Here is a 17,741-nt window from a genome sequence, read left to right as displayed (position 1 = left end):
TGTCAACACCATTATATAGTACTGCATTGTATATATTAAAAATTATCATATTAATATGGCCTAATTTGCTGACATGATCTAATTGGAAGCACTGGAATTGTTATTCCCATCTGCTTAAGACATTGTTAAAGTGAAAATGAAAGTTGCTCAGTTGTATCCAACTCTTTGCAATCCCATGGACAGTAGCCTGCCAGGCTCCTTTGTCCATGGAATTCTCCAGGCAAGAATACTGGAGTGGGTAGCCATTCCCTTCTCCAGGGGATCTTCCCAACCCAGGGATCGAACTGGGGTCTCCTGCATTGAAGGTTAATTCTTTAGCATCTGAGCTACCCGGAAAGCCCTCTAAGACATTGTAGGGTATGAGAAAAAGAGAGAAGGTGAGAAAGAAATCTATCCTGGAGGTTTATAAAAATAGGATAGATGGAGATCCATTTGTCTGGAAGACTTTACATGGTAACTCTGCCTGGAGTAAAGGAAGAGGCCAGATGGCCCGCAGAGGTCCTTTTGGGTCCATTGTTCCCTAACCACAATGAATAGAGAGTGTAAAAAGAGTGATATAAATGGACGTGGGAAGTACTTATTTCCTCAGAAGAGCTGACAAGGACAAGATTTTAGGCAGTAATTAAATATATGCCTCTAAAAATAGCATATCCTAGAGAATTCCCTGACAGTCTAGTGGCTAGGAGTCCATGCTTTCACTGCCAGGGGCCTGGGCTCACACCCTGGTCTGGGAACTAAGATCCCATAAGACTTGTTTCATGGCCAAAAAAAGAGAAAAAAGTAAATAAAATAAAATTGCATATCCTATAAATATACTTTTATACTTACATCCTATAAGACAGGGAAGCCTGGCATGCTGCAGTCCACGGGGTCACAAAGAGTTAGGCACGACTGAGCGACTGAACTGAACTAATAAGTATACTCACACAAATACATTTACTTGAAAACTCATTATTTTCTCCAAATTCCTTCTTTTTCTCGTCAAGATTTTCAAATTTATATAAACTATCATTAGATAGTTATAATTATCTTTAAATTTCTCAACATAATTCTTCAAGTGATTCAATAAAAAGTAAAGCACTTCCAATATGATGCTGCAGAGTATAAAACAAACCTGTTACCTCATGGCTTGAGTCTTGCTGAATTTGGAACAGATCATACTTAACAGGGAACTGTGTTCACAAACATCAATCCAGTCGGCCAAGCAAAAAATCTAGATCCTACTTTTACCAAACTCTCCTCCACAGTCAATCAATCACTAATGTCTTAATATATTTTGAATTATTCCTTTCTTTCAATTTAAGATGTGGTACAGCCACCACCCTTAGTTCAGATCATCTAGATTACCAGTGCAACATCCCTGCCTACAGGATTACTCCTTCCAGTGCATTCTTTACACACGGGCATACCTTGGAGATTCAATTGCAGATTCAACTCCAGATCACAGAAACAAAGAAAATATTTCAAGAAAGGGAGTCACATGAATTTTTGTTTCCCAGTGCATTCAAAACTTACATTTACACTATGCTGTAGTCTGTGAAGTGTGCAATAGCATTATGTCTAAAAGAACTATATACATACTCAACTGAGAAATACTTTGTTGCTGAAAAATGCTAAAAATCTGAGCCTTCAGCATGGTATTATCTTTTTGCTGATGAAGGGTCTTGCCTCAGTGCTGCTGGCTGCTGACTGGTCAGGGTGATGGTTGCAGAAGGTTGGGGTGTCTTTAGCAACATCTTAAATTAAGACAACACTGAAGTTGGCTGCATTAATTGACTCTTCTTTATGTGAACAATTTTCTTGTGCATGCAATGCTGTTTAATAGCATTTGACCCACAGGAGAACTTCTTTCAAACCTGGAATCAATCCTCTCAAGCTCTGCTGTGGCTTTTCCAACTAAATTTATGTCATATTCTAAATCCTTTGTCAGTTCAACAACCTTCACAGCATCTTTACCAGGAATAGGTTCCATCTCAATAAACCACTTTTTTACTCATCCACTGAAGTGACTGCTTCTACTGAAGAATTATCATGACTGTCTGCAAATCTCCACTGATGGCAATCTGTTCTGAGACTTAAGGGGCTGGCCCTGTGCTCTTAAAAGAAGTTCAGGCTTTATAAGGGCTCAAACAGAATGGACTCCAAAGGAAATTGTGCCTATCCTGTCGAGACCCTAGCCCTAGTGTATCATCCCTCAGCAACTTGAAAACAAGTGGTGTGGCTGCCCTGTCACAGTTTAGGCTCCTTGATTGATGGCTCTGAGAGCACAGGCCATAAGAGGTGGCAGAAATGGTAAGTGGCCCAGATTTGGTTTATGCTTTTTTTGTGGAATGAAAGAGTGCTTCTCACATAATAAATAAAGTTTTATCATGAGATTGCAGCATTCAGTTACATCTTGAGGCTCCACTTCTAGTTCTCTTGCTATTTCTGCCACATCTGTAGTTACTTCCTTCTTTGAAGTTTTGAACCCCTAAAAGTTATGCATGAGGGTTGGACTCAAGCTTCTTTCAAACTCTTGTTAATGTGCTATTTAGATCTCTTCCCATGAATCACAAATGTTCTTAATGTCATCTAGAATGGTAAATCCTTTCCAGAAAATTTTCAACTGAATTTTTCCAGATCCAAATTAGGAATCACTATCTGTGGCAGCTACAGCATTATGATATGTATTTCTTAAAGAATAAATGTTGAAAGTTGAAATTACTCCATGATTCATGGGGCTGAAAAACTGATATTGTATTAGCAGGTATAAAAACAACATGAAGCTCAATGTACATCTCCATCACACCAGGTACTCTCAATGAGCAGTAGTATTTTGAAAGGAATCTTTTCTGGGCACTGTTCTCAACAGTGGGCTTAAAATATTCAGTCAATCATGATGTAAACAGATCTGGTCAACCAGGCTTCCTTGTTCCACCTGTAGAGCACAGGCAGAGAAGATTTAGCATAATTCTTAAGGGCCTTAGGATATACAGAATGGTAAATGAGCACTCAATAGGTGAGAAAAGAGAAGCAAAAAGCAAAGGAGAAAAGGAAAGATATACTCATTTGAATGCCGAGTTCCAAAGAACAGCAAGGAGAGATAAGAAAGCCTTCCTCAAGGATCAGTGCAAAGAAATAGAGGAAAACAACAGAATGGCAAAGACTAGAGATCTCTTCAAGAAAATTAGAGATACCAAGGGAACATTTCGTGCAAAGATGGGCTCAATAAAGGACAGAAATGGGATGGACCTAACAGAAGCAGAAGATATTAAGAGGTGGCAAGAATACACAGAAGACCTACACACAAAAAAATTTTCATGACCCAGATAACCACAATGGTGTGATCACTCACCTAGAGTCAGACATCCTGGAATGCAGTCAAGTGGGCATTAGAAAGCATCACTAGGAACAAAGCTAGTGGAGGTGATGGAATTCCAGTTGAGCTCTTTCAAATCCTGAAAGATGATGCTGTGAAAGTGCTGCACTCAATATGCCAGCCAATTTGGAAAACTCAACAGTGACCACAGGACTGGAAAAGGTCAGTTTTCATTCCAATCCCAAAGAAAGGCCATGCCAAAGAATGTTCACTACCACACAATTGCACTCATCTCACATGCTAGCAAAGTAATGCTCAAAATTCTCCAAGTCAGGCTTCAAGAGTATGTGAACCGTGAACTTCCTGATGTTCAAGCTGGATTTAGAAAAGGCAGAGGAACCAGAAATCAAATTGCCAACATCCGTTGGATCACTGAAAAAGCAAGAGAATTCCAGAAAAGCATCTACTTCTGCTTTATTGACAAGCCATAGCCTTTGACTGTGTAGATCACAACAAACTGTGGAAAATTCTTCAAGAGAATGGAATACCAGACCATCTTACCTGCTTCCTGAGAAATCTGTATGCAGGTCAAGAAGTAACAGTTAGAACTTGACATGGAACAACAAACTGGTTCCAAATTGGGAAAGGAGTATGTCAAGGCTGTATATTGTCACCCTGCTATTTTACTTATATGCAGAGTACATCATGTGAAATGCCAGGCTGGATGAAGCACAAGCTGGAATCAAGATTGCTGGGAGGAATATCAATAACCTCAGATATGCAGATGACACCACCCTTATGGTAGAAAGCAAGGAAGAACTAAAGAGCCTCTTGATGAAAGTGAAAGAGGAGAGGGAAAAAGCTGGCTTATACTCATCAACATTCAAAAACCGAAGATCATGGCATCTGTTCCCATCACTTCATGGCAAATAGATGGGGAAACAATGGAAACAGTGACAGACTTTATTTTATTGGGCTCCAAAATCACTGCAGGTGGTGACTGCAGCCATGAAATTAAAAGACATTTACTCCTTGGAAGAAAAACTATGACCAACCTAGACAGCGTATTAAAAAGCAGGGACATTACTTTGCTGACAAAGGTCCATCTAGTCAAAGCTATGGTTTTTCCAGTAGTTATGTATGGATGTGAGAGTTGGACCATAAAGAAAGCTGAGCACTGAAGAACTGATGCTATTGAACTGTGGTGTTGGAGAAGACTCTTGAGAATCCCTTGGACTGCCAGGAGATCCAACCAGTCCATCCTAAAAGAAATCAGTCCTGAATATTCTTTGGAAGGACTGATGCTGAAGCTGAAACTCCAATACTTTGGCCACCTGATACAAAGAACTGACCCATTGGAAAAGACCCTGATGGTGGGCAAGATTGAAAGCAGGAGGAGAAGGGGATGACAGAGGATGAGATGGTTGGATAGCATTACCAACTCGATGGACATGAGTTTGAGCAAGCTCCAGGAGTTGGTGATGGACAGGGAAGCCTGGCGTGCTGCAATCCATGGGGTCACAAAGAGTCAGACACAACTGAGCGACTAAACTGAACGACCTGAGCACTGGCTTCAACTTAAGTCACCATCCACATTAGCTGCTGTTTAGGAGAGTAAACCTGTCCCTTTAAGCTTTGAACACAGGCACTGACTTCTCCTATCTAACTGCATAAGTCCTAGACGGCATCTTTTTCCAATATAAGGCTTTTTCATCTACAGTAAAGATTTGTTGTTTAATGTAGTCACCTTCATTAATTATCTTAGCCAGATCTTCTGAATAACTTGCTACAGATTCTGCATCAGCACTTGCTGCTTCATCTTGTATTTTTATGTTATAGAGATGACTTCTTTCTTAAACTTCATGAACCAACCTCTGCTACCTTCAAACTATGCTTCTGTAGTTTCCTCATCTCTCTCAGTCTTCAAAGAATTGAAGAGAGGTAGGGCCTTGCTCTAGATGAGGCTTAGGCTTAAGGGAATGTTGTGACTGGTTTGATTGTCTTTCCAGACCACTAAAACTTTTCCCATATCATCAGTAAGACAGTTTTGTTCATTGGAGCAACACTTTCAATTTCCTACAAGAACTCTTCCTTTGTGGTCACAACCTGGCTAACTCTTTGGTGCAAGAGGCCTAGCTCTCAGCCTACCTCAGTTTTCAACATGACTTCTTCACTAAGCTTGATCGTTCCTACTTTTGATGTAAAGAGACACATGTGCAGCTATTCCTTTCACTTGAACGCTGCTGAGGCCATTATAGGGTTTTGACTGGCCTATTTCAGAATTGTTGTGTCCCAGGAAATAGGGAGGCCTGAGGAGAGAGAGAGACAGAGGAATAGCTGGCTGGTGGAGCAGTCAGAACACAAACAAATATCTTAGTTAAGTTAACTGGCATATACGGACACTGTTCAAGGCACCCCCAAAGAATTACAAAAGATAACTGATCCCATCAGAGATCACCATAACAAACATAACAATAATCATGAAGTGTGAAATATTACGAGAATTGCCTAAATGTGACACAGGGACATGAGTGAGTGAACGCCATTAGAAAAATAATGCCAAGAAGACTAGTTTGATGCACAGTTGCCACAAACTCTCAATTTGTAACAACAACAACAAAAATGTAATCTGCAAGGTGCAATAAAGCTAGGGTCAACAAAATGTGCCATACCTGTAGCCACTGTTCTTTTTGTAAAGTGCAAATCACATCATTTTACTCTATTCCACAATATCTGATTGCTCAGAACCCTTAGGATAAATTACACATCTTACTTGTTCATTCCTTGGAATCTTGAACCCCAAGACTTGACCAAGTGTTTTCTCCCATGTCCCTCTTCAATATCCTGTTTTTCAGGCACTCAATATGCTCTATTGTAGTTGAACATTTATTTTTACTGTCTTCCCCAACAGACTCCAAATTCTTTGAGAGGTAGACACCAGGTCTTGTTCACCATGCCTCTCTCACACCAAGCATAATCCTTGCCACATAGTAGGCACTCAATAAATATCTGCTGAATTAGTTAGGAAAACACTTAGTCAAAGAAAGGAAGCTACATAACACAATTACCAATTTATAATGTGTGGTATTTTAAAAGTTCATTAACAGAGAGATTTGGGAGAACTCTGAAACACATTTTCCCATAGAAACAATATTAAATGTAAGATACCTCCCTTCAATGTTACCTACAACTACAACGTAGGTAAACTGTATTATCTATAATTACTTTGGACTCTACTGGATACCAATAATATTTCTGGGGACAATACATTAAGAATTCCAATCTGGTAATGCTATGAACTAATTATTTCTGGTTATAGCACATGAATAGACATAACAGTTACAACTTCATAGGTGGTTGAGGACAGAGGTTCTAATAGGCAGGGAAAGTAAAAGGACTGAAAACTAGGAAGTCGGGGTAGCCTTCTGCTACCGATAATCTTTGGGAATATGTTCTAAACTGGAACAACTAACTTTTCATGTCTTTACTTTTCTTCAAGGATTCTAGGAATTAGGTGCAACTTCCTATTGATTATCAACACTTCTGACTTCCAACTAGGGTTTCTTAGCATATGCAGGAAACTATCTAAACTGTTCTCATATATAAAGGCTTCTCCCAGCAGGAGACGAGGGTAGATCCCCTGAAGGAGGGCATGGCAACCCACTCCAGTATTCTTGCCTGGAGAATCCCAAGGACAGAGGAGCCTAGAGGGCTACAGTCCATAACGTTGCAAAGAGTCGACACAACTGAAGTGACAGCATCCATACATATCAACACTTCTGACTTCCAACTGGGTTTCTTATCATATGCAGGAAATTATCTAAAAGGGTCTCATGTATAGGTTTTCCCTGGTGGCTCAGACGGTAAAGCGTCTGCCTACAATGCTGGAGACCTGGGTTAAATCCCTGGGTTGGGAAGATGTCCTGGAGAAGGAAATGGCAACCCACTCCAGTATTCTTGCCTGGAAAATCCCATGGATGGAGGAGCCTGGTGGGCTACAGTCCACAGGGTCACAAAGAGTCAGACACGACTGAACGACAAAGAGTCAACACAACTGAAGTGACGTAGCATCCATACATATCAACACTTCTGACTGCCATCTGGGTTTCTTATTATATGCAGGAAATTATCTAAAAGGTTCTCATGTATATTCTTTTCGTCTAAGCTGTATTCTACCGTCAGTACTAAGAACAAAGAAAGCTAAGTGAGCAAGCAAACAAATGAAAAACAAGATAGTTATCAACTTTAAGAAAAACAACAGTTGTCAAAGAAAAGAAATGTAATTATAGCTCATTTGTGAAGTGTTTAACAGAGTCGTTATACTGTAAACAATGAACACTGATCAAACCAAAAATTATGATATGGGAAAACGGAACTGAGGGGATGTATTGCAAATATTTTCTTCCCATCTATATTTTGCATTTGCATTTTCAGTGCCACAGTGTCTTTCATATGTAACACTTTTAAACACTGTAAATTTTAAGGGTTTGAGTAACACTTTTAAACAACATAAACTTTAAGGGTTTGAGTCCCATTTGCTTTTCCTTTAAAGAATGTGCTTTTTGTATCCTATCTAAAAAAAAATGTTCCTATCCAAAGGATGGGATATTTTAAAATATGTACACTACTAAAATTTTACAAATTAACTTTTATACATGTATGATTCACTTCAAGTTAATTTTTATGTATGATGTGAAATAATGATCAAGGCTCATTATTTTTCCTTTTGTTTATCTAACTGCCCTAGTACCAGCTGTTGAAAAGACTATCGTTTTCCTATTATCTTGTCCCCTTTCTTAAGATCAGTTGACAATCAATATGAATATCTCCAGCCTTTGACTGTGTGGATCACAACAAATTGTGGAAAACTCTTAAGGAGATGGAAATACCAGACCCCCTGACCTGCCTCCTGAGAAATCTGTATGCAGGTCAAGAAGCAACAGTTATAACTGGACATGGAACAACAGACTGGTTCCAAATTGGGAAAGGAGTACGTCAAGGCTGTATATTGTCACTCTGCTTATTTAACTTACATGCAGAGTGAAAGTGAAAGTGAAAGTGAAGTCGCTCAGTCGTGTCCGACTCTTTGTGACCCCGTGGACTGTAGCCCACCAGGCTCCTTCGTCCATGGGATTCTCCAGGCAAGAATACTGGGGTGGGTTGCCATTTCTGGACTGGATGAAGCACAAGCTGGAATCAAGATTGCTGGGAGAAATATCAATAACCTCAGATATGCAGATGACACCACACTTATGGCAGAAAGCAAAGAAGAACTGAATAGCCTCTTGATTAAAGTGAAAGAGGAGAGGGAAAAAGTTGGCTTAATATTCAACATTCAGAAAACTAAGATCATGGCATCTGGTCCCATCACTTCACAGCAAATAGATGGGGAAACAATGAAAACAGTGACAGACTTTATTTTTTTGAGCTCCAAAATCACTGCAGATGGTGACTGCAGCCATGAAATTAAGACACTTAGTACTTGAAAGAAAAGTTAAGACCAACCCAGACAGCATATTAAAAAGCAGAGACATTACTTTGCCAACAAAGGTCCATCTAGTCAAAGGTGTGGTTTTTCCAGTAGTCATGTATGGATGTGAGAGTTGGACCATGAAGAAAGCTGAGTGCCGAAGAATTAATGCTTTTGAACTGTGGTGTTGGAGAAGACTCTTGAGAGTCCCTTGGACAGCAAGCAGATCCAACCAGTCCATCCTAAAGGAAATCAGTCCTGAATATTCATTGGAAGGACTGATGCTGAAGCCAAAACTCCAATACTGTGGCCACCTGATACAAAGAACTGACCCATTGGAAAAGACCCTGATGCTGGGCAAGATTGAAGGCAGAAGAAGAAGGGGACAACAGCAGATGAGATGGCTGGATTGCATCACCGACTCAATGGACATGAATTTGAGTAAGCTCTGGGAGTTGGTGATGGACAGGGAAGCCTGGCTTGCTACAGTCCATGGGGTCACAAAGAGTCGGACACAACTGAGAGAATGAACTGAACTGAACTGATGAACATCTACTGCTAAGCTCGCTTTTCTGGTTCATTAGTTTAAATGTCTATCCTTATGCCAACATCACAAAGTCTTACCACTGCAATGTTATAGTAACTATTTATATTATATGGTGCGAGTCTTCAAACTTCATTCAGAATTATTTTGGCTACAGGAAGTGCTTTGTATTGGTTGCCACATAAATTTTACATTCAGTTTGTCAGTATGTATAAAAAATATTATAGGGATTTTGATTAGCATTATATTGAGTGCATAAATTAATTTATATACAAGAATGGGCATCTTCACAATATCAAATCATCTGATTCATGAAAATGATCTATCTTGTCATTTAAGTTTGCTTTGTATTCTCTAAACAATGTTTTATACTTTTCAGTGAATTTTTTTTCTTGAATTTATTCCAAAATTAGCTCATGCTTATTGATACTATCGTAAACTGTATTTTACAAATTTGAATTTCCAATTTTTCATTGCTAGTAATATAGAACTACAAATCCTTTTTGTATCTTGAACATGAATCCTGCGACCTTGATACATTCACTCAGTTCTAGTAGGTTGAAGTGTTGTTTGTTTTTAGGTGCAAAGAATCATGTTGTCCTTTTCAATCTGCACACATTTTCTTTCTTTTTCTAGCCTATTACCCAGCTATAGAAACAATGTTGAAGTAAACAGTGATGAAATGAATTGATAAGGGCAGACTCTTACTTTGTTTCTGATATTAGGGAATAGTATTCAGTCTTTGAGCATTAACTATGATGTCGATAGTAAGTTTTCTAAAAAATGCCTTTTATTGGGATGAGGAAATCCCCTTCTACTTCTAGTTTGCTGAGATGTTTTATCATGAATGGATGTGGAAATCTATCAAACTGTCAGATTACATTAATTACATAATTAATGTAATCTCACAGTTACTGTCTTTTAATTGTTGGGTTTAGAGCATTCACACTTAATGCAATTATTGAGAAAACTGGATTTAAACCTACCATTTTGTAAATTGTTTTCTGTTTGATGTAGCTGCTCTTTGTTCCTTTTCTGCCTTCTTTTGGATTAATGTGAATTTTTTCTGTCTTTAGATTACTTGATTTTGTCCATTGTGTGTGTGTGTCAGTCATTCAGTCATGTCTGACTCTTTGTGATCCCATGAACTGTAGCCTCCAGGCTCCTTGTCCACTACCTATATACATTTTTAAAACTTTTTATTTTGAAATGTTTAGACACATGAGAGGTTGCAAAGGTACTATAGAGCTCCCATGTGCCCTTAACCTAGCTTCTCCTAATGAGAATATACATATATCATTTCTTATATAATTATAGTGCAATTCAACCCTAGAAAATTACATTGGAATGATGATATTTTCTATCACTGTAATTCTATCGTATCATATAATTCTATCATTTTGAAAATGTAAAAATGGTGCCATGATGTATGTAAACTTTTGATACTGGCTTCTGTCACTTAGTACAATGTTCTTGAGATTCATCCAATTTGTTGCATTTGTCAACAGTTCATTCCTTTTAATTGAATATTCCATTATATTAAAGCACTACAATTTGACGGGCATTTGGGTCGTTTCCAAGGTTTTGGTTATTATAAATAAATTCCTGTAAAGATGTTTGTGTAAAACCTAAGTTTTCATTTCTCTAGGATAAACATCAAGGACACTTACCTTGCATAATTTTCTTACATTTTAGGTGTCTTCTTCTTACCCACTTTTATGGTAGCTACCTTCTTACTAACACTGCTCTGACAAAGGAAAACACTTTCTATGTCTCATCTCTCCTCTCAACAAACTACTAAAAGAAGGAAATTTTCTCAGCTTAAAAAAGAGCATCAATAAAAATCTTAAAGAAAACATTGGAATTAATGGCAAAAGGCTGAATGGTTTCATTCTAAGATTAGCAGCAAGGGAAAGTTATTTAACACTACCATTTCTGTTCAAAATTATACTTCTGTTTCTTCAATGTGATAGGCAATAAAAATAAAAGGCATACAGATTACAGGGAAAAAATAAAAGTATCTTTATATGCAGACAAAATGATATCTATGCACAAAATCCCAAAGAACTTACCAAAACATCATAAGAACTCATAAGTGAGTGTAGCAAAATTACAAAGTAAAACGTCAATATATAATAATTAATAATCTATATTTAGCAGTGCAAAAGTAGAAATTTAAATTTAAAAATACTATCTACAACAGCATAAAAGACATGAAATAGCAAGAAAGAAATTAACAAAATGTATTCAAGAAAATTAGAAAACATTGCTGGGAGAAATCTAAGACCTAAACCAAAGGAGAAAGAAACTCTTTTTATGGATCAGGAAATTCAATAATATTAAGAAAAGAATGTTCAATACCATCTCACATCTGTTAGATTGGCTATTATCAAAAAAGGGAAGAAAAAAATGGTGCTGGCAAGAATGCACAGAAAGGGATCCCTTGTGCACTACTGGTGGAAATGAAAATTGGTATAGCCACTATGGAAAAAATAAACACCTTGGGATCTCACTTATATGTGGAATCTGAAAAAACAAACCACCTACCCTCCACCCCACCATGCTCACACTACAGGGAACAGACTAGTTGTTGACAGAGGCAAAACAAAGAGGGAAGGTGAGTGGAAGAGGTAAAAGAGGTCAAAAGGTACAAACTTCCAGTTATAAAATAAATGGGTCATGGGATGTAGCTACAGCATGGTGATAATAACACTACATTGAATGTTTGAAGGTTGCTAAAAGGGTGACTCTTAAGGGTCTTCACCACAAGAAAAAAATTTTGTAAGTATATATGATGATGGATGTTAACTGAACTTTTTGTGATAATCAATTTGCAATAGACATAAACATCAAATAATTATGTCATATACCTGAAACTAATAGAAACTGTGTTGACCATATCTCAATTTAAAGACAGTCAATTCTTACAAATTATAGATTCAAAATAATTCCAATGAAAATTGTACATATTAAACTAGCTAATTCTATAAATCATAAGGAAAAGCAGAGGACATATAAGAGACAGAACAATTTTGAAAAAGAATCAAGTAGAGGTGAACGTTATGTGGTTTCAAGCCTTATTATAAAGATAGAGTAAATCAAGCCAGTGTAGTATTCCTCTCAGGTCTGATGCATAGATCAATGAAACAGAACAGAGTTCAGAAACAGATTTATACGTACACAACCAAGTGATTTTATATGAAAGTACCAAGATAATTCAATAAGGGAGAAACTGTCTTTCCAACAAAGGAGGCTGGAACAATTTGAAAATCCATATGTAAGAAAAACAAAAAACAAACTGAACCTCCACCTTTACTTTACATCACACACACACAAAAATTATCCCAGGATTTCCCTGGTGGTCCAGTAGCTAAGACTCCATGCGCCCAGTGAAGGGGGTCTGGGTTCAATCCCTAGTCAGGAAGCTGGATCCTACATGCTGTAACTAAGGCCAGGTGCAGCCAAATAAATAAACAAATATTTTTTAAAAATTGTCTCAAACTAGCTCATAGACTTACATATATAATGTAAAGTTATAGTACTTCTAGAAGAAAACATTGGAGAAAATCTTTCTGAATCTGGATTAAGCAAAAATCAATTAGGACTCAAAACGCATAAAATACAAAAGAAAAAATTGAGGACTTTTATGGTGGTACAGTGGATATGAATCCACCTGATAATGCAGGGGACATGAGTTCGATTCCTGGTCTGGAAAGATTCCACATGCCACAGAGCAACTAAGCTTGTGTGCCACACCTACTGAGCCTGCTCCCTAGAATCTATGTGCTCGACTACTGAAGCCCACGCAGTCTAGGGCCCATGAGCCACAATTACTGAGTCCACATGCTGCAACTACTGAAGCCCATGCCCCTGCAGCCTGTGATCCACAACAAGAGAAGCAACCACAATGAGAAGCCAGTGCACCGTAATGAAGAGCAGCCCTGGCTAGCCACAACTAGAGAGTGTCCATGCATAGCAATGAAGACCTAGTGCAATTGAAAAAAAAAGTAAATAAATAATTTAGAGATCTCTAGTCTCCTCAAGAGACTAGAGATCTCTTCAAGAAAATTAGAGATACCAAGGGAACATTTCATGCAAAGATGGGCTCAAAAAAGGACAGAAATGGTATGGACCTAACAGAAGCAGAAGATATTAAGGAGAGGTGGCAAGAATACAAAGAAGAACTGTACAAAAAAGACCTTCATGACCCAGATAATCACGATGGTGTGATCACTGACCTAGAGCCAGATATCCTGAAATGTGAAGTCAAGTGGGCCTTAAGAAGCATCACTATGAACAAAGCTAGTGGAGGTGATGGAATTCCAGCTGAACTATTTCAAATCCTAAAAGATGATGATGTGAAAGTGCTGCACTCAATATGTCAGCAAATTTGAAAAACTCAGCAGTGGCCACAGGACTGGAAAAGGTCAATTTTCATTCCAACCCTAAAAAAGGCCATGCCAAAGAATGTTCAAACTACCACACAATTGCACTCATCTCACAGGCTAGCAAAGTAATGCTCAAAATTCTCCAAGCCAGGATTCAACATACGTGAACCATAAACTTCCACATGTTCAAGCTGGATTTAGAAAAGGCAGAGGAACCAGAGATCAAATTGCCAACATCCGTTGGATCATCAAAAAAGCAAGAGAATTCTAGAAAAGCATCTACTTCTGCTTTATTGACTACGCTAAAGCCTTTGATTCTGTGGATCACGACAAACTGTGGAAAATTCTTCAAGATATGGGAATACCAGACCACCTGACCTGCCTCTTGAGAAATCTGCATGCAGGTCAAGAAGTAACAGTTAGAACTTGACATGGAACAACAGACTGGTTTCAAAGTGGGAAAGGAGTATGTCAAGGCTATATATTGTCACCCTGCTTATTTAACTTATATGCAGAGTATATCATGAGAAATGCTAGGCTGGATGAAGTACAAGCTTGAATAAAGATTGCTGGGAGAAATATCAATAACCTCAGATATGCAGATGACATCACACTTATGGCAGAAAGTGAAGAGGAACTAAAGAGCCTCTTGATGAAAGTGAAAGAGGAGAGTGAAAAAGCTGGCTTAAAACTCAACATTCAGAAAACTGAGATCATGGCATCCATTTCCATCACTTCATGGCAAATAGATGGGGAAACAATGGAAACAGTGACAGACTTTATTTTCTTGGGCTCCAAAATCACTGCAGATGGTGACTGCAGCCATGAAATTAAGACTCTTGATCCTTGGAAGAAAAACTATGACCAATCTAGACAGCATATTAAAAAGCAGAGACATCACTTTGCCAACAAACGTCCGTCTAGTCAAAGGTGTGGTTTTTCCAGTAGTAATGTACGGATATGAGAGTTGCACCATGAAGAAAGCTGAGCACCAAAGAATTGATGCTTTTGAACTGTGGTGTTGGAGAAGACTCCTGAGAGTCCCTTGGACAGCAAGCAGATCCAACCAGTCCATCCTAAAGGAAATCAGTCCTGAATATTCATTGGAAGGCTGATGCTGAAGCTGAAACTCCAATACTGTGGCCACCTGATGCAAAGAAGTGACCCATTGGAAAAGACCCTGATGCTGGGCAAGATTGAAGGCAGAAGAAGAAGGGGATGACAGAGAATGAGATGGATGGATGGCATCACTGACTCGAGGGACATGAGTTTGAGTAAGCTCTGGGAGTTAGTGATGGACAGAGAAGCCTGGCGTGCTGCAGTCCATGGGGTCACAAAGAGTCAGACACGACTGAGAGACTGAACTGAACTGAAGATAAATAATTGATAAACATGATTGTTCAAAACTTAAAATTTTTGTTCTTGAAACAGACAATGTTAAGAAAACAGAAATGGATCCACAGACTTGGAATAATTATTTGTAAATGACAGATATGTTAGAGAACTTCTTTCTAAGATATATCAAGGGCTCATAAAACCCAGTAATAAATATGGGCTTGATGTGAGCAGACACTTTACAAAAGAAAATGAATGGCTAAAAACCAAATGAAAATATGTTCAATATCATTAGACATTAAGAAAAGGTAAGTTAAAATAACCATGAGACACCACCCATACCAAAAAGAATTACTAAAATTTTAAAAAAGATTGACAATACCAAGTGCTGACAAAGAGGGAGGACACTGGAACTCTCCTATGTTGATACTTGGAATGCAAAATGCTATAACACTTTGAAAAACAATGTGGCAGTTTTTTATGAAGTTTAGTCTGTGCTTTACATATGACCCAGCAGTCTTTGTTCCAATTATTTACTCATGGCAAATGAAAATGTGTTCATACAAAGACTTGCACATGAATGATTATAATATGCATGCTCATAAAAGCACAAATTGAGACTACTCCAAATAACCAATAACCGGTAAAGGAAGTTCTAAAAATTGTTACATTAATATAGATATATAAATATTAATATACCCATATATTGAAATACTATTCAGCAATAAAAATGAAAAAACTAATTTAACATGCAAAAACATGGATGAATATTCAAAAATTTTCTGCTAAGTGAAATAAGCCAGACACAAAGCTATATACTATGGGATTCCATTTTTGTGACATTCTGAAAAACACTAAACTATAGTGGTAGAATACTTTGGCCACCTGATGCAATGCCAATACTTTGGCCCTCTGATGTGAAGAAATGACTCATTGGAAAGGACCCTGATGCTGGGAAAGATTGAAGGCAGGAGGAGAAGGGGACGACAGAGGATGAGATGGTTGGATGGCATCACCGACTTGATGGACATGAGTTTGAGTGAGCTCCAGGAGTTGGTGATGAACAGGGAAGCCTGGCATGCTGCAGTCCATAGGGTTGCAAAGAGTCAGACACGACTGAGCTGAACTGAACTGAATAGTGATAGAAACCAGATCTGTGAACACCAAAGTCTACAGGGAGGTGTGAAGGAAACGTCCACAAAGGTGCATTAGGAAACTTGGGGATAGTAGAAATGTTCTCTATCTTGACTGTACTGGTGATTAACTATATATGTTAAGTTTCATCAAACAGTATGTTTTAAAAAAGAATTTCACTATATGTGAATTATACCTTAACAAACCTCTTTTTAAAAAGTTATGTTATAAAGGAAATCTCAGATTTGGAGAAAGATGACATATTAGCATGTATAAGTTCAATGATGCTGGTAAAAACAGCAACAAACAATGTGTGATGAATCTATTTGATAGTCATTGAGATTTAAAAACTAACACTCTAACTTGCACCTTTGGACAAACAGAATGTAAACACAACTATATCTGGAGGAATGTAAAAACATAATACCAATTAAAAATGATTGACATATAAAAAAGATTACTTTTGATATTTGGCAAAACTAATACAATTATGTAAAGTTTAAAAATAAAATAAAATTAAAAAAAAAATAAAAATAAAAAAGATTACTAGTAGCCATTTTGTAGTAAGACCATGGCAAAAGCTGGCAAAAATGATGAATATATGTAAGTCCTTTCAATGAGAAAGCATAAAATATACTCCCTCATCAAAGTATACCCATCTAAAGAAAAGGATCAATATATGAACAGGTATAGGGGATTTCCCTGGTGGTCCAGTGGTTAAGAATCTGCCTTGCAATGCAGGGTACAGTGGTTTGATCCGCTTTGGGGAACTACGATCCCACATGTTGCAGAGCAACTAAGCTCACACCACAACTTACTGAGCCTGCATGCCACAGCTAGACAGTCTGTGAGCCATAACGAGAGAGCCTGTGCCCCACTGTGAAAGACCCCCATAACACAACAGAGATCCCACGTGCTGCAACTAAGGCCTAATGCAGCCAAATAAATTAATAAGCACAATCCTACTCCACATTTATATATACGAATATGAATATATATATGCCAAAAAAACAGGTATAACAGTGCTCATTATTCTGTTTACTTTGAATATGTCTGAATTTTTCCATGATAAATACTTAAAAAACTTAAATGGCAAAGACATGATGCAGTATGCAACTAGGTTGCTTAATTTTAAAAATTAAATACATTAAATAATTTGTATCAACACAAACACAGGATGGTCAGGTAATGTGTACCTTGGCAATAGCAGTTTGTTTAAACATGCGAGTAATCAACCCCATGACAGTCTCGGTAGCACCTGAATGCGGATCTCTCATTAATTTTTCCCACTCTTCAAAGCTGGAATTCAATTCCTATGTAGGAGAAAATAACAATGTTTAGAAATACAGTATAAAGATGACAGCAATTAATGTAATAATGAATCATGTCCTTTTTTTATATATAAAAAATACATATATATATATAACTTCTCAAAGATACCAGTGTGTTCGTTTAAAAACATCAGTGTGGAGGTAGGTCAGACACATGTTTGTGCTAATGACAGAAAGCAATGACTAGGTGTGGGAGAAAAGCAAGCCCTTTGCTAACACCATAAATCAAACAGTTGCAGCC

The 17,741-nt window shown here is 37.8% G+C and overlaps 1 protein-coding gene across 1 annotated transcript in view; it reads right to left on the bottom strand.

Annotated features, from left to right (window-relative positions):
* Nucleotides 1–17,741, bottom strand: part of ZRANB3 (zinc finger RANBP2-type containing 3) — a gene marked incomplete in the record, with an annotated part of 262,721 nt that overhangs the window by 71,798 nt on the left and 173,182 nt on the right. The window contains 1 exon segment of the mRNA XM_045164245.1: nt 17,366–17,482. Coding sequence (XP_045020180.1) covers nt 17,366–17,482 — 117 coding nt within the window.

The sequence above is a fragment of the Bubalus bubalis genome, chromosome 2, assembly GCF_019923935.1.
Source record: "Bubalus bubalis isolate 160015118507 breed Murrah chromosome 2, NDDB_SH_1, whole genome shotgun sequence".
Lineage (NCBI taxonomy): Eukaryota > Metazoa > Chordata > Mammalia > Artiodactyla > Bovidae > Bubalus > Bubalus bubalis.
Note: the sequence above shows the minus strand (reverse complement) of the source record. Positions and strands in the feature narration are given on the sequence as shown.